At 37.3% G+C, this 20,860-nt stretch overlaps 1 protein-coding gene across 3 annotated transcripts in view; it reads right to left on the bottom strand.

Moving 5' to 3' along the window:
- Positions 1-382: 382 nt before the first annotated feature.
- DLGAP5 (DLG associated protein 5) overlaps positions 383-20,860 on the bottom strand; it is a 44,239-nt gene continuing 23,761 nt past the window's right edge. Inside the window, exons 13-19 of one of the 3 annotated variants that reach the window (XM_061157001.1) lie at positions 14,005-14,097; positions 10,353-10,572; positions 7,517-7,700; positions 5,430-5,490; positions 4,163-4,406; positions 3,236-3,285; positions 383-909 (exon numbers count right to left, since the gene is read on the bottom strand). In XM_061157001.1, the coding sequence (XP_061012984.1) occupies positions 769-909; positions 3,236-3,285; positions 4,163-4,406; positions 5,430-5,490; positions 7,517-7,700; positions 10,353-10,572; positions 14,005-14,097 (993 nt within the window). In that variant the 3' untranslated portion in view covers positions 383-768. Of the gene's footprint in view, positions 910-931; positions 2,548-3,235; positions 3,286-4,162; positions 4,407-5,429; positions 5,491-7,516; positions 7,701-10,352; positions 10,573-14,004; positions 14,098-20,860 lie in introns of those variants that run through there. The other 2 variants (XM_061157003.1, XM_061157002.1) reach the window with 2 other exon arrangements.

Below are 20,860 nucleotides of genomic sequence, written 5' to 3'. Positions count from 1 at the left end.
CTTGTTTGGTGAATACCTCCAACACTCACCTCATTTGCAAACAGAAATAACTGGCCCTAGGTCTGATGGCAAGCTTTCACTACTATGAGTCATCTTAGTGCTCTGTTGTACTGATGGCCCTGTCTTCTACAATCCTATAGTCAAGAGTTTTATAAAGGAGAAAGTATTTCAAATATACTGATGGATATCTAAAGAAACTCAACATATGAAAATGCAATATGCAAGCTATTCAATATCAACAAATTTAAGAGTTCAAACTAAGTATAAAAGAATGCAAATATTTGTTAAAGTTTAACATTATATTTCAATTAAAATGAAGAATGTTAGTAAGCCCTGAGTAGGTATACTTAACTTTTAAGCTTATACATTTTAAACAAGAGAGGCAAGGCAAGTACATTTTTATTCTGCATTGGTTAATATACAACATATCCCCACTTCCCTTGAGAAACAGTATCATATCTAAAACACTTGGATGAACACTGAATATTAAAATATTACACAATCATTCCTCAGAATCCTGAGGTAGGGGTGGCTGGATTGGTCCCAGGATCACCCCCTCCCCTCACACACACAGATACCAAAATTCAAGGATGCTTAAATCTCTAACAGTAGGCCCTCAGTATCCACAGGTTCTGCATCCACCTAAGGAGGGCCAACAGTCTACAAGTGGCTTGAACAGCAGTGAACACAAACACTCTTCAACTTTTCAGTATTCTAAGAATATAGCACAGATAACATGAAGAAAAATGTCTGGATTTATTTTTAAATTTAAAATTCTTCTGGTTGTTCTCCACTGAGAGGCCTCAGAGGTGAAAAGGAAATCAGGTTACCACCAAAGGAAATGTGTCTGGTCTGTTCTTGATGTCTTCTCTCCATCTGAGTGAATGTATTACTGCAGTTTAGGCCTGGCTAGAGAAGAAATTTAGAGAAGCCACTAAAGTAACTATCAAGAGTTTTATCAAGTGAGTGTTCAATCTTTCAAATTTTCAGTGGATTAATTAATAATATAAATGACATTTTTTGTACACAATGATAAAATTCTTAGTAACATAATGTTATGCTACCCTCCATGGATCTAATTTCAAAATATAGTTTTTTTTTTAATTGAAAAGTATATTAGGAATATATACCTTATATCTGGAACCTAGAAAAATGGTACTGATGAACCTATTTGCAAGGCAGGAACAGAGATGCAGACATAGAGAACAGACTTCTGGATGCAGTGGGGGAAGGAGAGGGTGGGACAAATTGAGAAGTACTGAAACATAGATTATCATATATAAAACAGCTAGCTAGTGGGAAGTTGCTGCATAACACAGGGAGCTCAACCTGATGTTCTGTGACAACCTAGAGGGGTGGGGTGGGGTGGAAGGTGAGGGGGAGCTTCAAGTGGGAAAGCACATATGTATACTTATGGCTGATTCACACTTTTGTGTGGCAGAAACCAACACAACATTGGAAAGCAATTATCCTCCAGTTAAAAATAAATTTAAAAAAAAATAAAAAATTTTAAAAAGGAATACATGCCTTAAAAAGTGACAGACTTCAGTAACACATGCAGGATGAATAAAACTGAGGCCACTTATGCAGATTCCACACATCCTAGTACACATGATTGTAATTAACAGGTCTTTTACTGGTGTGATCCTGCCAGGATCCTTCTCTTTGTTCTCCCTCAAGCCCTACTTCAGGTTTAAATGACGCACAGAGCTAGTAATAATGTGGGTCTAAAGGTATACCTATTTAAAAAATCCTAGAATATAAATTCTAGTATTTATGGGAATGGAAAATAACTCACAGGGAGACTAAGTTATAAGATACTAAGATTTATCAACAATAAAATGTATAACTGTGAAGCAATTTTATTACTAATATATCAAAAACAGAATATTATGATTAACTTCTAGACTTACTTATAATATCATATATTATCAGAACCAATCATTCAGAGTTCAGAACTGGGAACAAGATTAAATCAGGTTTCTATAAACTGGCCTCATGCTGAAATCCCTGTCCTTTAAGTGTCAGCCTCTGAGTAAAGGAGGCTAAGGCCAAGAATGAACAGTGCACGTCACAGTAATCATTCTGCTCCTGAGATACAGCGAGCCCAGAAGGCTGACTACGGAGAAGGCAGCTTTAAAACATAGTAAGAGTCAACATAGTCAGAGGTCCTTAAGGAATTAGTGGCTTTAGAAAGCCAAGCCTTTGTCAGGCTTCATGAGATTAACAAAAACTGTTGCTGTTTTATCCTACATTTGCCTTAATGAATTTTTTATATTCTGAGATTCAAGATTAGCAAAAAAGCCCATTCCCTGACTCATTTTAACAATTGTTCCTGGAAAATTTCAAGGTAAGGCTGTAAACCAGAGTTGCTGACCCTGGCTACATGAATTGCCTGGTGAACGTCCAAAACCAGATCACTGAAATAAAAATATCCAGGAGTAGGGCTGAAAACCAATGCTGCAAACACTCAGTAGGCAAGAGAGCACTCTTCCATTTATGTCCTACTATTCAGTGCCAGCATCCATGAATACGAATCAGACAGCTCTGCCCAAAGAGAAACTTATAGTTAATAAGGGAAATAGATTCCTGAAAGCATCATGTTTTAGGAATACAGTATTGTTTATTCATATTATACCCTTAAAAAGAGATTAAATGTGTGTACTGCATATATTGTACGCCTGTGTCTACAGAGAAACATGCAAGAGATGAGAGCTTTTACAGGAAGGCTTCACAGGCAAATGTTTGAACTAGACTTAGAGGCAAGAGGTCACTAAAAAGTAAAGGTTGGGGGGCTTCCAAATAAAATAACAGGACATAAAAATAGCAATCTAAAAGAATTACAATGAAAATAAGCATTGATGACTGAAGGTAGGATAGACATTTTCTTCTCAACCGTATACTTCAAAAGGGTATAACTCTTGCCTTATCTTTTTCTTGCATCACTGAGAAATACTGAGCATACTACATATTCAAGTATTCAACCAACTTGTCACAACAAACTTGATACATAAACCATATAGAGAATTAAATGTTCAGTTTAATACTAACGCATACTATAAAGTATATGAAAAAAATTTTTCCCATTTGGAGAAAAAAATGAACAAAAAAGGACTTCAGAGTAAACACTGACAAGATGTACATTTTAAACTGTGCATATAAACTGAAAAATAACACTCATTTTATAAAACAAATCTAGAATACAAAGAACTTTTCAAATAAATTGAAAACTTACTGAATCAAGAAGATGGCATTCAGTAGTGAGACTTTTATTATCACATAATACTGAAAAAAAAAAAAAAAGAATAATTTTTAACTTTTTAAAGAATATTCTTGCAGTTAAGGGTTGTTAGAAACGGACAAAGACTTAAAAGATATGAAAACTTCCAAATATCAAAGGCGAAGAAAAATGTGGGCCATCTTATGCTGTAATATCTTTTTAAATGTAGTTAAATTTCTTTGTAAAATTCTCATCCTTAATTTTAGTATAATAAAAGTCTTCTCTAAATAAATCTCATGCTTGTAATTTAAAGGTACCCAAAAGATGCTGTAAGAACATAGTGGGAGTGCGTTAAGTGTCTGCCCAATGTTACAAAGTTTACTTCACCTCAGGCCCCAACCAGAACAGCACCATACGGTAACAGGTAAAAACAGGAGGTGAAACCATCACACATTACATTATAACATAAATACAAGAGCCATTTCCTATTGAAGAACAATTACAACAAAGTAGGTTAGAAAAGGCATTAGGACAGAAAAAGAGGATGTTTTTAAAGAAAGGTTTGAGGCTCTTTGATGGAAAAGAAGAGGACTAAAAAAAGTTTCAGGGAATTTTTCTAATTCTGAGCCTTCACAAACAACAAAGGACCCCAGATAGTTAGGTCTAATGAAAAGTGCTCCTGCCATCCAACGTGGATTAGTATCTGTTGTTGATTTTAATCAAAATCAAAATCAACCTATTGATTTTTAATCAAAAGAGTCTGGGGTGGAGAGTAGGATACCACAACACGAACTAATTCTCATTAGATATTTACAGCAAGTATCCAATTTCTCAACCTTCATTCTTGGAAACTATATCCAGAAGTGTTTACAATAATCTATACTTTAGGACAAGTTCATTTATTTAACGAAACCTTATTTAAATACATTAAAAAGACCTCACCTGACTGAGAAGTTTTCGTTTCTTCTTCCCATGAGATGTTATTTTGTGATTGTATATTTTTTTCAGGGCTAATCATCAAAACATCCTGTGTTGTAACTGAATTTAGTTCCATTCCTTCCACAACATCTGAAATTTCTTCCTTTTTGTTGGTATTAATATCATCTGCTACTTTGCTAGCATGGAGAGCCAAATTCATTCTTTCACTAGATAAACAACCAATCTCAAAGTTTATCTTATTTATACCCTGGAAGTAAAAATGGTTTTTATATTTAATTATCCAAAATCAAAATAAACATAAAAAGTCTTGTCACTATTTAAAACAATAATAGAGGGATGACATTCTGAGCACAAGCTAAAGAACGCTATAAATCCATCCTTCTATCTTGCTTCTTGAACAATGAGATCAGATAATATTACAGCAATAGTATAACTGAAGTACAGTTTCTCAGCAAGTACCAATATCACAGTTCAGAGATTGACAGACATTCTATATAAAGGGCCAGATGTATGATGGACTCTTGAACAATAAAGGTTTGAACTGCAAGGGTCCACTTAGAATCTTTTCAGTGGTAAATACCATAGGATCTGCAGTTGTTGAATCCACAGATGTGAAACTACTAACATGGAAGAACCAAGTATAAAGAGTGGGCCAACATAAGTTTCATGTGGATTTTCAACTGTGCAGAGGGATGGCACACCCCTCCTGCTGTCATTCAAGTGTGTGCGCGCTCAATTGTGTCCGACTCTTTGTGACCCCAAGGACTGCAGCCTGCCAGGCTCCTCTGTCTATGGAATTCTCTAGGCAAGAATACTGGAGTTCGGTTGCCATTTCCTGCTCCAAAGAATCTTCTCGACCAAGGGCTAGAACCCAAGTCTCCAGATTCTTTACCACTACACCACCTGGAAAGATCTCTGTTGTTCAAGAGTCAACTATAAATATTTTAGGCTTTGTAAGCCAAACAGTCTCTGCCACAAACACTGAACACTCTATCACTGTGTTTTGAAAGCAGCCAAATACATAAATGAATGACAGTGGCTGTAGTACAATAAAACTTTATTTACAAAAATAATCTTGATGTAAGTTGAAATACAAATTGGCACTATGGTCTCAAACAAGCCAAAGGTCTTTGAAATAAGAACTATCATTTCATATGACTAATTAAGATTTCCAATGGAAATTTTGGGGGTTGCTTATGGAGTTACTATATATATATTGATACAAATAGAGAACATCCTAGGCTACCTAATGCATCAGAACAGGACTTACATGGTTTATTTCAATTAAATCTTGTAAACCAAGACACTTAGCATCTTCTCCTGTGCTGTTTCTGAAAAAGAAAAAAGAACCACTGTACTCAGAAAATTAAACATATTGCTGTCTTGATTTGTTTTGAGACTATCCTTTATGGGTCAGAGATGGACCCTCATCTAAGATCAGGCCTGATCCAAATAGATTAGTTTTGGATGATAGCTACTATAGGATGGCCTTAGAAACCAAATGCATTTTCCCCAGAACACTTGCAAGTCTTTGACCATGCTGGTCAGTCTACTGGAAATCTTTTGAACCTCAGCCAAATCCAGAGCCACATACTAGGGAAGGGTAAGTTAAAGCTTACTTTTAGGGGATGGAAACAACATGCAAGTGTTGTAAATCTGGAGTTGGCTAAATTTACTTGTTAGCTACAGCAAGATACATTCAAATCCTGAAGTTCTTAACTCACATTTTATTAGAAACATCTGTCTCAATCTCTTGGAGTCATTTTTTTTTTAAAGTATACTCTATTTTTCTGGTTTTCAGCTTCACTTTGCCTTGATTGTACAAAGTTGTTTGTAAAAAGGCTCTTTTGAGACTATTTTTAGAAATTAAAAAGTAAAGAGAAGTCCTAAACAGCACTTGTAATATCACTTAAATACAATTTTGGATCTTCTTAGTACAAGATAATGAACTGCAGGATAAGAAATGACAATAAATTGGTATCTTATAATCTACAGATTTTTAAAGCATCTGAAGTATTTTAACTACCACAAATGCTAAATATACTTTGGCTTATATTAAAAACTAGAAATCTTATAACTTGTTCCATGAAATACTTATGAAGAGAAACTTTCATTTGTTTCCTCTATTTCAAGTTATAGGGTGTTCTCAAGGTGAATTTGGGTAACTTACTTTCCAAATTTTCTCATTTTTCAAAAATGGGGATTTAGTACCTCACCTGGTTGTTTTGAGGACTGAATGAGATAATATATGATAGGAACCTAGAACCATGTCCAGCCCATAATAATTTTTTTTTCAATTGGAACTAATTCCTTTATTAAATAAGCTTCATTTGGGAGCTGACTGCCACAGACCTCAGGAGGAAATACATCTTGCTTTTGCAGAGATCAACATAGTTCAGCAATGCCCAAGCTCCTCTTTCAGAGAGGTGAACCTCAGCTTAGAGGAAGGGCTGAAGAGGCTTCCACCTGAAGGTGACATGGAGAAGATGTAGTAATCATATGGGAGCCAGTTCAGAAGCAAACCGAGTGCATGGCCACCTGCTGCTTCCCTGTGCCCTGCCAGGAGAGCGCTGTGAAGCAGCGGCATCCGGGTTCCCAAGCGGGCACCAGCAACACCTCCAAGGCAGACCTGAGGAACCTGAGGATGAGGTTCCAAAAGAAGTCCCTGCAGAGGCTGAGTCTGATCAGGAATAAAAGTAGACGGGGGTGGAGGCGTGGTGTGTGTGTGTTCAGTTGTGTCTGACTCTGCAACCCCATGGACTGTAGCCCAACAGGCTCCCCTGTCTGTGGAATTTTCAAGGCAAAAATACCGGAGTGGGTTGCCATTTCCTCCTCCACATAATAATTGTTCAGTACATATTAGCTCCCTCTGGTCTGCTCTGCCATCTGTCAAGTCAGGATTCCCAAGGTACTTTCCATAAAGGCTGGTACAAAAGTGCCTACCTCCTAATGACCCTGCAGGGAGGTAACAGCACTATTTTATACATGATGAAACTGAAGTTGAGTTAAACTTGACCTGAAGTTTCATAGTATGTCACATGACTGATTTTGAGCTCAGATGTGTCAAGCACCAAAACTACATACAAAACAACACTATACTATTTAGCACCAAAGAACACTATATTGTTTCTTGTCTTTTCAGTTCTGCAGAATTTATTTTATCCATAAAGATATGACCAAATCTGAAATCTGAAGCCTTAATTTCCTCATTTATAAAATAGAAATATTGCCTATATGTTACCAGGTCACTGTGAAATTTAAAAATACATGTGTTCCATACTTAACAGGTTAACAACTGGAAATGGTATTTAATGTCTACATTCTGTTAAACTCAGTAATAACACATTAAAGAAATACCTGTTTCCAGGAATATTTGAAATCAAAGTCTTATCAACAGGTTCACTTTTGGCACCCTGAGGATCAGGATTCTCTGGTGATGTAGTTTGTCTTACAAGGCCCATCTCAGCCCTGGTCTCAGACACAGTTTTGCTGACTGACTTAGGTGTTTTAAGTCTTTGAGAAAGGCATTCAGAAGAAAGTCCTAGAAGATGAAAGAAATCATCTCAACACCAAAAAGCTTTTTCATTCATTTTTCACTATAGTTAGAGAGACAGTGCCAATTCTTCCTACTCCCCTACCGACTAGCCTCTTTCTCCTAGAAAATAATGTTTATTAGTCAAATGCCTGAGACTTTCAGTTAAAGATGATACTGAACACACACACTAAAGGCTTCCTCTTAACATTTCACTAATATAAACAGTAAAGAGATAATCTTCAAAGGGAGAACACTACAAGGACAAAGCATCCTCTTTTTTTAAGGTCAGTGACTTTTAAAATTTGAAATATAATTTTCAAGGACAGACGAAACTAAAGAAGAGACAACAAAACTTAGGAAATTCTGGAAGTGCAATATAGATGGATGAGTCGTATATTACCTAGTAAACCTGAGAAAATAATCCTAAGCCACCAGTCAGGAAAGATGTGAATCAGCCCAGTTTATACCACAGTACCCCTCAAAAAGAATTGGTGGTGTCAAGAATCGCTAGGAGCAGAGGTAAAAACAGGAAGATTGGTTCAAAGTCAGTTTAAAAAACAATTAAGAGTCCAGACTCCTTTCCTCATTATGCACAGCTGGGCAGCTGTGAACAATCCCCTCCCACCATGAAGATAAAAAAAAAACTAGAGGCTTATTTCCCCAAAAAAGTTGAAATAGAGGGTCTCTGGTTTAGGATTTACAATCGAAAGATGAGTACTATGTGGAAAAGGGGGGATGAAATGAGTATTTTTAAAACTGTTGATACACTCAGTTTCCCTCCCTCCATGTAGCTCCTGAAAAGACTGGCAGCCAGAATTACACCCTCCAGGCAGCAGGTTGGAAAGATCTCTGGAGAAACTGACTGCTGCTGTCACTTCAGTCGTGTCCGACTCTGTGTGACCCCATAGACGTCAGCTCCCCCATTCCTGGGATTCTCCAGGCAAGAAAACTGGAGTGGGTTGCCATTTCCTTCTCCAACGCATGAAAGTGAAAAGTGAAAGTGAAGTCACTCAGTCGTATCCAACTCTTAGCGACCCCATGGACCGCAGCCTACCAGGCTCCTCCGTCCATGGGATTTTCCAGGCAAGAGTACTGGAGTGGCGTGCCATTGCCTTCTCTGGGAGAATCTGACTAGCCCATGAGAAAAGACTTAAGTACAGCATAACAATGCAGCTAAATCATCCCACAGTAAAGACCCTACCACCCACACGCTGCCGTGCAGAGCCCTGCTCACAGCCATGAGCAGGCAGTGAACCACCATTAGACACCCAAGGGAAGCCTCCGATACAAGAGACAGAAACCAAAACCAAACAGATAAGAGTATTTTGGAACAAATATTGACTTTCCAGGAGAAGAATACATAGAAGTTATCATTAATGTCTACAGAAAGATAAGACAGCACACTTAAGAAACAAGCACAGAATGTTATAAAACAGAACATCCAAAGAACGAGAAAGAGCTCTTAGGAAATAAAAACATCGTCAACAGGAAAGTTGAAGAAACTCAGGAAGTAGAAGAAAATGAAAAGTACAGGAAAGAATGATAGTCTATTACTAGGAGATATGTGCTTCTGGAAGAAAGATCAGAGAGAACCAAGGAAAGTATATCAAAGAAATAATTCAAGAAAAAAACTACACTTTATTTATAAAAGGCCATAAATAATATCCAAAGATTCCTCTAAGCACTGGAAGTGGTGGCCTTGAGGATATAACAAATAGGGGCTTCTTGGGGGACTTCTGTTTATAACAAACCTCATATAACCTATGTGTTCTATAATTAAAACTCAATTTCAAAAAGACAAATTTTGGTCAAAAACCTTGATCTCTCTAGTCATAAGTGCCAAGATGGGACATGAAAAATCATACAGCAGTGAACCCATGATCCTGGAAACTACTAGGCTCCTTGGAAAGCAACTAGCAAGGAGTCATGTCATTAGCAGTGAGGCAATTCCTGGGCATCCAGGGAGCGCAGCTGCTTAGAGTAAAGGAAACACATCAAAACCACATTCTAGGTGTGATACCTAAATTGATTGGGAGGTTATAAAATACTTGGTGATAAATTTACATTTTAAAGTAAATATTAGATAGCAACTCAAATTTATTGTCAGAAATCTTCCTAGTGGACACAGTTAGATAATAGAAAAAAAAATCCCTCCTGCTAATTAGTTAGTATTTAAAGAGGACTTGGTCTGTCTCTCCTTGGAAATAAACATCTAGCACTTAAAGCATTAAAAGAAGTGTCTACCAAGATTTAAAGAACAGATTACTTCAACTGTGACCTCTCATTTATGGCTTACATTTAATTTCAATCTAAGTAAATAAACTCAATCTAATAAAGATAGCCTATGAAAAACAGGTACTGAAAAACACAACCAGTTAGAAAATCGTAAGAAATAATGACTTCCTAAAGTATTAAGAGCTGGTTACATGGCAGTATTTTAAAATCAGGGAATTGGTACTTTCATTACATTTCAGAAACATTGGAGGAAAATTTTCACTCCAAATGATAATGAAACCAAACTTACCTTCCATAAGCTATTTCTCAGAAATCACAGTGAAAACACATAAATCTTCACATGAAACCTGTTTTTCAACTCTTACACAAGCGTCCATCCAACCCAAGTATTTCCCTTAAGTAGTCTCAGCAGAAAAAACTAACCTGAGAATGATTTAATGGGACTTTCAATTCTGAAAAATCCAGCATCAAACACTATTTTATCCACTTCCTTTGGCATTACAGAGGCTGCTGCCTCAGCCTGTTCCTCCTGCTTAATTCTCTCTCTCATTGCGTTTTTTATGGCAGCGAGGCGATTTCTAGCAGCAATTCTTCCACCGTCATCCTGTTTGGGTTTACTTGCTATACCTGAGACAACTTTTTTCTGTAAAGAGAAATTATAACATTTATTAAAGCTACTCATTACCATCTAAAGAATCTGCCTCCAAGGCAGAAGATCCAGGTTCGACCCCTGGGTTGGGAATATCTTCTGGAGAAAGGAATGGCTACCACTCCAGTATTCTTGCTTGGAGAATTCCATGGACAGAGGAGCCTGGCAGGCTAGTCCATGGGGTCACGAAAAGTTGGACATGACTGAGTGATTAATACTTTCACACTTACATTATTATTTTATAAGAAAAACAAATAAAGTATATGTAAAATATTTAACATGTTCAATATGTACTTATCAAGCTCCTAGTATGTGCTAACATGCTGGGATCAAAAGTTAAGGGACCAAGTTTCTGCTCTGAAGGAGCTCTCAGCCTCACAGTGGAAGAGCTAGATAAAGACACTGACAATAAATGTCATGTTAAAACTAAATTCAGAGGGCTGAATTTATGAATTAATCAACCTTCAGAGGCACCAAGAAAGGCTTCCAGGAAGTCACACCTGAGCTGAAATCAGAGACAGGTGAGCTATGAGATGGCGTAAGGGGAGGGCTAGGCAGAGAGAAGGGCATGTTTGCAAAAATCAGAGGTGAAAAAGCAACAGAGGAGGTGGCATGAAGTGAGCACAGCTAATCAGAATCCTTCACATGTGGCCACTCACACAGAGGACAAAAGAACAGAGATTGCTTATGAGTTTTAAGCAGGTGGTTAGCATTATCAAATCTGCCTTTTAGAAAGGTCACTCACTCTGTGTCCAGCCTGGAGAACGGACTGGAGGGTTACAAGCCAGTTAGGAAGGAGACTACTGCAGTGATACTGGAAAAAGATGCTAGTAGTTAAGGTTAAGGAGGGGAAAAAATGGAGAAAAGTAAACAGATTCAAGAGATGTTTAAGAGGAAGAATTGAGAGGGCTTAGCAATCTTTTAGACATGCAAGGGTGAAATGGTGAAAAACAGAATGGATCACAGAAGATAACCAGGTTTCCATCTTGGAACCCTGGAGGGATGGTAACACCATTCTCTGGAACAGGGAAACATCAATGTGTGTGCAGATGATTTCAGTTTGGGATATATAGCTTATATATATCTTAATACTTTAAGTATTACTGTGTCAGCAGTAAGTGTAGTTTGAAATATAGATTTGGGAATCATTGCAGGGTGGGCACAACTGCACATGAAGAAAGTGGAAGGAGGGAAGAGAGTTGGAGTAGAAACTTGAGTATCACAAACACTTAAGGGACAAGTGGAAACAGAAACTTGCAAACATGACTGAAGAATGGATATAGAGGTAGGAGGAAGATCAGTAGAAAATAATTTCAAGAAAGAGGAAGTAGACTGTATTTAATAATGCAGAGGGACTAGATTTTATAATTAAGTGTCTAATGACTGCAGAACTAGTGGGTCAATAACCCTGGTTATAACTGTTCTAGAGGCCTGGAGATGGTGAAGCTGAATGGCAGTGTGCGGGAGTGGTAAATGGGAATGAAAATAGTAAAGACAGAGTACAGAGAACTTTGTGACTGGGAAGAAAGAAATGGGAATGAGAAAGGGAAGGTACAGATAACTAGAGGGAGATGTGGACCTCATAGGTTTAGCTGTTTTTGTTTTTTCTAACATAAACAAAGATAAGACACCTAAACATATCTAAAAACAGATGGAAAAAAGAGGGAAAGGTAGAAAGCAAGGCTAAGTGATGGAATGAGAAGTCAATAAATAGGAATCAGAAGGGAACGGTATCAAAGTATAGGTAAAAGATAAATCTTATTTGTTCCATAGCTTAACAGTAGCTTATAAGTAAAGCAGGAGGAGAGAGACACCTGGTGATAAATTGCAGAATTACAAGGCTCTGCTATATTGCCGTATTGCTACAGCCATGATTTGCCTCTCTGGTGATACTGATGTTTCCAGGACTAAGTACTCAATAAGAAATATCCACAGTGGCTTCAAAATATTCAAGCATCCTTCATTGTTCAGTAGATTTAAAACTCATTTATTTAATTTTGTCACTGTCCTTAGAGTCCTTGTCATAACAATTAGCAAAATAATTTTATTAAAAGCTTTCTTTAATACTCTAACCTCTTAAATTCCTAAGGAGTCAAAACAGTTTTTTATCTAGATTACATAGCATAATAAAGTACCAACCTAGAAGTCTAATTTTATAACCACAGGCATTTTCCTAAAATCTAAAAGGAAAACTGGAGGTTTAAGAAGTGCTCATCTGAACCAATGAGTTTAAAACATTACTAGAAGGCTTCCCTCGGAGAAAGCAATGGCAACCCACTCCAGTATTCTTGCCTGGAGAATCCCAGGGACGGGGGAGCCTGGTGGGCTGCCGTCTATGGGGTCGCACAGAGTCGGACACGACTGAAGCGACTTAGCAGCAGCAGCAGGTTTCCCTGGGGCTCAGTGATAAAGAATCCGCCTGCCAAGGGAGGAGACACAGGTTCGACCTCTGATCCAGGAAGATCCCAAACGCCATGGAGCAACTACGCTTGTGCGCCACAACTACTGAGCCTGTGCTCTAGAGCCTGGAAGCCACCACTACTGAGACCATGTGCTGTAACTATTGAAGCCCACCCACATACCCTAGAGCCTGTGCGCCGCAACAGGAGAAACCTTCACACTGCAACTAGAGTAGTGCCCCACTCACCACAACTAGAGAAAAGTTCACACAGCAATGAAGACCCAATACAGCCAAATAAATAAACGTTACTAGGGAAAAAATCTACAAATATTTAACATTGGGATCTATCATGATAAAGTGAATTTCACAGAGAAAAGTAATAGGAAATGTTACAAAATAAAATGTAGGGAAAAAGACAGACATTCTAAAGAGTCATTGCTCCTCTTTTCTATTTAATATTCTTTCATTTTGAAATATATCTCTCAAAAGAGACACACAATCCAGTGTACTGGATAAAAACAGGGATTCTGGAATGAGCAAGTCTGGCCTGAAACCTAGCTCCACCCTGGGCAAGTAACTTAATCTATTCTGGGCCTCACATCCCAGATAACAGTACCACCTCAATAGGACTGTTGAGGATTAAATGAGTTAAAACATGTTAAGTACCTGGAACAACATCTGGCACATATTAAGCATTATATAAATAATTTACTTCTACTATGTATAAACACAATTTAAAGAATAAAACACACACACACATACCCACTATTGAGCACCTCAGAAGCTCTTGGGGTGCCCCAATTCCATCACAGCCCCTATCATTGCTCCTTCCAGAAATAATCATCATGAATTTTGTGTTGTTCATTTCCTTATTCTTTCTTCAAAGACAATCATGACATTGTAAGCAATATATGAAACTTATTTTATAAAATGATAAAAAAAAATCTGAAGCTAAATGTTTTTGAAGCTGGAAAATAAAAATTCTTTAGAGTAGAAGAGTCTATATTAGAAACCCACAGACTTACCCGAAAAACTTTTTTGCTTGTATTGTTATTGTTTTGCCATTCAGATTCCTCAAGTTTGGTCAGATTGCTAAATTTTTGGTTTACATCTTCTATCTGTTAATAAATAAAGCACAAGTTTATCAGATCAATGAAAAACCACATTAAAATTACAAACTAATAAATCAAAGCTTCAAAAAAATCGAGAATGGCAACATAAAATTAGACTAAGTCATTCTCAATTCAGTATTCAAGTAAAAAACTCTTATGGTAGAATTTTTTATTGTTCTTTTTTGTCTTATAAACCTCTAAAATCTACACAATGGATGTCATATATGAATAACTCTCCTAAATTACTTTTTGATCACTAAAATGCTAAGAGAGATATCCTAAATGTTTTTATTTCCTAAATTACACAATCTGAACACAATCTTTCTCTCTCTTTTTTACAGTTTATTTATCCATTCTTTTACTGAAGGACATCTTGGCTGCTTCCAAGTTTTGGCAATTATGAATAAAGATGTTATAAACATCTGTGTACATGTTTTTGTGTAGACATATGTTTTCAATCATTTGGGTAAACACCAAGAACTGTGATTGCTGGATTACATGATAAGAGCATATCTAGTTCTTTGAGAAACTGCCAAACTGTCTTCTAAAGTAGCTGTACCATTTTGCATTCCCACCAGCAATGAATTAGAGTTCCTGATGCCTGCCATGCTCACCAGCATTTGGTGCTGTCAGTGGTTTGGATTTTTGCCATTCTAATAGGCGTGCAAGTGGCACCTCATAGTAGTTTTAATTGGCAATTCCTTAGTGATCTACGACGTTGAGCTTTATCTTTTCAAATGATTACTTGCCATCTGTATAACTTCTTTGGCAAGGTGTCTGCTCAGGTCTTTTCTCCACTTGAAAACCATTTTAAAGGTGGTTTTAAGGGTTCTTTGTATATTTTGATATTTGTATCAAATATCAGATATATCATTTGCAAATTATTTTTCTTCTAGTCTGTGGTTTGCCTTCTCATTCTCTTCATACAATCTCACTTTAAAAAATTCAAAGTAATATCCCCATCCTTTTGATATTTCCAATCTCTTCCAAAGAGGTACCCACTGTCAACAGTTTGGTAAGTTTGCTTCAAGTACCCTTACTATGTATTTATATTCATAAGTACTCTCAACCTCTCTCTCTCAAAAAAAGATTTAAATGTCAAAATGACTCAGGGTTACCTTTATGATTACTGATTTTCAACAAGGTGCCACTGCAGTTCAATGAGGAAAAGACAGTCTTTTCAAGAAACAGTACTGGGAAAATTTTATATCCTCAGGAAAAAAGATGAATTTAGACTTTTACCTACACCATACACACACCAGAAATTCCAAATGGCTCACAGACCTAGCTATAAGAGCTAAAACTATAACACTTTCAGAAAAAAACCTAAGAGAAAAACTTTGTGATTTGTGGTTAAGTAAAAAGAGTTCTTAGATATGATCCCAACATAAAAGAAAATTGATAAATTGAACTTCATCAAAATTAAAAATATCTGCACTTCAAAAGAAATTTTTTAGAAAATTACAAGACAAGCCACAAATTGAGAGAAAATATTTACAAATAATACTTATGATAAAGGACTTGTGCCCATGATATATTGAAAACACTTACCACTCCATAATAAAGGCAAACCAATGTAAAAATGGGCAAAATATTTCACCAGATATTTTGCCCCCAAAATTATGAACAGCTAATAAGCACATGAAAAGATGCTTAACATCATTATCGTTAGGGAAACACGAATCAAAACTATTACATGACGAGATACTTCTCACCCACTAGGATGGTTATTCTAAAAATGACAGACAATAACAAGTATGAATATGGTAAAAAAGGAACACACCAACTGCTGGTAAGAAAAATGCTGTAATCACTTTGGGAAATAGTGTGGCAGTTTCTTTAAAAGTTAAACATAAATTTACTATATGATCCAGCAATATTCCACATATCTACCCGAGAGAAATAAAAACATAAATCCCCACAATATATGAATATTCATAGATGACTTCATAATCACCAAAGAGTGGAAACAATCTAAACATCCATTAGTTGGTTAAAGTTCAGATACAATCTACAACATGGATGAACCTCAAAAACACCATGCTAAGTGAAAAAAGTCACATACAAAAGATCACGTACTGTATTAGTCTACTTAATATGAAATATTCACAAGAGGCAAATCTACAAAGACAGCAAGGTTAGTGGTTGCTTGGGGACTAGGAGTGGGAACGTGGATTGATTTGCAGATAGGCAGAGAACCTTTCTTTGGTGATAAAAGTATTCTTGGGAATTCCCTGGTGGTCCAATGGTTAGGACCCAGTGCTTTCACTGCTGGGGACTGGGTTCAATCCCTGTATAGGGGTCTAAGATCCCACATGCTAAATGGTAAGGCCAAATAAAAAATGTTTAAATAATAAAAATGTTCTAAATTTGGATCATGGTGATATTTGTACAACTCTGTAAATTTATTGAAAATCATTGAACTGAACACTTGAAATGGGCTAATTTTATGATATGTAGATTATACTTCAATATAACTCAAAAAAAAAAAAAAAAAAAAAGTCCCAAAAGCCAATTGGTTGAAGAGGCTCCCAATGGTCAAAGCTAAGAAATGAGCATCAGTAAAGATGGTAACTATAAACAATGAAAACACATCCAATATCTTTAAATCTATAAATTAATAACAATACTAGGAAATGCAAAATTAATTGATCATCATTGAAGTATACTAGTGAACCAACTCATCAATGTGAAAACTGTCAAATATATAAAAACTGGTCACAAAGTAATGCTTACAGTGTGACTACATAAACACTATTCACAGGACTCCCCTGGAGGTCCAGCAGTTAGGACTTCGCCTTCCAATGCAGGGGGTGTGGGTTTGATCCCTGGTCTGGGAGCTTAGATTCCACATACCTCATAGCCAAAAGACCAAAACATAAAACAGAAGCAATACTTTAATAAATTCAAAAAAGACTTTAAAAACGGCCCACATTAAAAAAAAAAAAATCTTAGAAAAAAAAAGAACAAAATACTATTCACATCTGAGTCATATAGTTATTGAAACAATTATGTTCCTTTACTCATTTTTTCTCCAGACTTGTGTTTTAATATTTATTATTTATTTATTTGGCTGCACTGCCTCTCAGCTGCAGCACACAGGATCTTCGCTGCAGCAAGCAGATTTTTAGCTGTGGCATGCAAACACCTAGTTGCAGCATGAGAGATGCAGCTCCCCAACCAGGGACCGAACCTGGGCCCCCTGCATTGGAGCACAGAGTCCCAGCCACTGGACCACCAGGAAGTCCTCTTGTTTTGCTTTTTACTTGCTTAGTTGTTCATGTATGATATTTATCATTGATTCATTCTAAACTCTGCACAGTAAGTATAAATCTCCTCTTAATGCAATTTAAAAAACAAATCAGGTATTTTACTCAGTTTCACTTTCCAGAATCAGGTATGGCAGAGCCTGAGACCCCCTGCTCTGCTTGGAACTGCTACTTCCTAAGCTTGCTGCACACATTGTTGGCTTCCCCCGGCCTCAATTCTCTTGGTCTCTTTCTGGGGATCAAACTCATCTTCTCCCCCATTCTTGGTTCACTCTCTCATTTTTGTGAGATACTTGCTCATTTCAGTTCAGTTCAGTTCAGTCACTCAGTCGTGTCCAACTCTTTGCGACCCCATGAATCACAGCACGCCAGGCCTCCCTGTCCATCACCAACTCCTGGAGTTTACTCAAACCCATGCCCATCGAGTCGGTGATGCCATCCAACCATCTCATCCTCTGTCGTCCCCTTCTCCTCCTGCCCTCAATCTTTCCCAGAATCAGGGTCTTTTCCAATGAGTCAACTCTTCGCATGAGGTGGCCAAAGTATTGGAGTTTCAGCTTCAGCATCAGTCCTTCCAATGAACACCCAGGACTGATCTCCTTTAGGATGGACTGGTTGGATCTCCTTGCAGTCCAAGGGACTCTCAAGAGTCTTCTCCAATACCACAGTTCAAGGCATCAATTTTTCGGTGCTCAGCTTTCTTTATAGTCCAACTCTCACATCCATACATGACCACATTCTCATTTAGCTTCCTGAAAAAGAGTGCTTCGGAGGTAGTATCTGAGACTGTTGTGCTTGGAGAATGCCCATCCACTTGATTGGTTGGCTACAGAACTCCAGGTTGGAAAATTATCTCCTTTAGAATTTTGAGGGCATTGTTTTCCCAGTTTTATATGTTGCAGTTGAGAAATCCAAGGCTATTCTGATCTTTGACCCTTTATATGAAACTTGTTTTCTCTCTGGAAGCTTCTAGAGTTTTCTCTTCACAAGAGTTATACAGTTACACTTAATGAAGTACGCTGGTGTGGGTCTATTCTGATTCACAGTGTCAGGCACTCAGTAGGCGCCTTTAATCTGGAATTCATGTCTTCCAGTTCCACTTTATTGATTTCCCATTTTTTCTGTACTCTTTTTCTGGAATCCCTATTATTTGGATACTATACTTCCTAGATTGGTCCACTTCCTCCATCCAAATACCTTTCTTATGTTTTTCTTGGCTTCTTTCTTTCAGGTTTGAGGCTTTCTTGAAATGTTTAATAGTTGTTGGCCGTAGGTTCTTGAAATGGTGTTTTATATACTTATTTCTAAGACATGCCCAAGAAGCTAGAAACTATCATCTCCTCCCATGCCTTTACTAATCTTCCTAGTGATTCCTTCTCTCATAGCACTTTTTACATTAGATTGGAATTCCTCTGGGGCAGAAAATGTGCCTTATTTTATCAACTCCTAGTACAATGTCTAGCACACAAAGGAACTCAGTAACTGCTAGATGAACTCAACTGCTAAAGACTAGATTTCATTCTCTCACATGCAGAATCATTATAGATTATTCAACAGTTGAATATAACTCAATTTCCAACCCAAATAGAAAACACTGATTATATGAGGGAGGAAGAAATCAGTCATCACATTTTGACAGCACTTTACAGTCTATAAAGGTACTAACATCTCATTTACTAGGTTGGTGCAAAAGTGTGGCTTCAGACTGTGAATTTTAAATCATTATAACTAGCTCAAACCCATCTTTATTAATCAAAATAGGAACCATTACAATCAACACATTTTTGCCAACAAGAAATAAGTTTGCTTATTCCTGTAGCATAAAAATATGTGCTTTGGGATTTGATGAACACTTGGAACGCATTTTTTGTATCCTGCTGATTGTGAAAGTGTCTTCCCTGCAAAAACTTGTCGAGATGCTTGAAGAAGTAGTAGTTGGTTGGCAAGAGGTTGGGTGAATATGGTTGTTGTTGTTTAGTTGCTAGGTCACATCCCACTCTCTGCAACCCCATGGACTGCAGAACACCAGGCTTCTCTGTCTTTCACCATCTCTCTGAGCTTGCTCAAACTCATGTTGAGTCGGTGATGCCATCCAACCATCTCCATCCTCTATTCTCCCCTTCTCCTCCTGCCTTCAATCTTTTCCAGCATCAGGGTCTTTTCTAATAAGTCAGCTCTTTGGCCACCTTTCTAACAAGGTGGCCAAAGTATTGGAGTTTCAGCTTCAGCATCAGTCCTTCCAATGAATATTCAGTGTTGATTTCCTTTAGAATTGACTGGTTTGATCTTCTTCCTGTTCAAGGGACTCTCAAAAGTCTTCTCTAGTACCATAATTTGAAATTCTTCAACATTCAGCCTTCTTTATGGTTCAACTCTCACATCCGTAGATGACTACAAAGTCAGGCAAATGTGGTGGATGAGGCAAAACTCCATAGTCCAATTCGTTCAACTTTTGAAGCACTGGTTGTGCAATGTATGGTCGGGCATTGTTGTGGAGAAGAACTGGGCCCTTTCTGTTGACCAATGACAGCTGCAGGCATTGCAGTTTTTGGTGCATCTCATCAATTTGCTGAGCATACTTCTCAGATGTAATGGTTTCACCAGGATTCAGAAAGCTGTAGTGGATCAGACCAGCAGCAGACCACCAAACAGTGACCATGTGCGAGTTTGGCTTTGGGAAGTGCTTTGGAACTTCTTGGTCCAACCACTGAGCTGGTCATCACCAGTTGTATAAAATCCACTTTTGGTTGCATGTCACAGTCTGGTTGAGAAATGGTTCATCATTGCATAGGATTCTAAGAGAACACAACACTTCAAAATGATGACATTTTTTACTTGTGGTCAGCTATTGAGGTACCCACTTACTGAGCTTTTTCACCTTTCCAATATGCTTCAAATGCCAAACAACCAGAGAATGGTCATCATTGAGTTCTTTAGCAACTTCTCCTGTAGTTGTAAGAGAATCAGCTTTGATGATTGCTCTCATTTGGTTCATGTCAACTTCCAATGGCTGGCCACTGTGCTCCTCATCTTCAAGGCTCTGTCTCCTTTGTAAAACTTCTTGAACCACCACTGCACTGTACATTCATTAGTAGTTCCTGGGGCCAAACGCATTGTTGATGTTGCAAGTTGTCTCCACTGCTTTATGACCCATTTTGAATTTGAATAAAAAATAAATCACTTAAATTCACTTTTTGTCAAACATCATCTCCATAGTCAAAAATAAATATAAAATAAACAGCAAGTAATAAGTCAGGAAAAAACATAAAGTGAGAAATCTGCATTAAAAATGATGTATATTTAAAAAAAAATGATGTATAACTCACTCATATTTATTAAGAATATATTCCGATATCAAACAGCAAATTTCAACAACGGAAAAACCACGTTTGCACCAACCCAATAATATTACAGGTACATAAGAAGCTACTTTTCTTTTTTCTTAACTTTATTTATTTTTGGCTGTGCTGGATCCTCGTTGCCACACAGGTTTTTCTCTA

This window comes from Dama dama, chromosome 12, assembly GCF_033118175.1.
Source record: "Dama dama isolate Ldn47 chromosome 12, ASM3311817v1, whole genome shotgun sequence".
NCBI classification, from domain to species: domain Eukaryota; kingdom Metazoa; phylum Chordata; class Mammalia; order Artiodactyla; family Cervidae; genus Dama; species Dama dama.
This window is presented reverse-complemented; position numbering and strand designations above follow the sequence as displayed.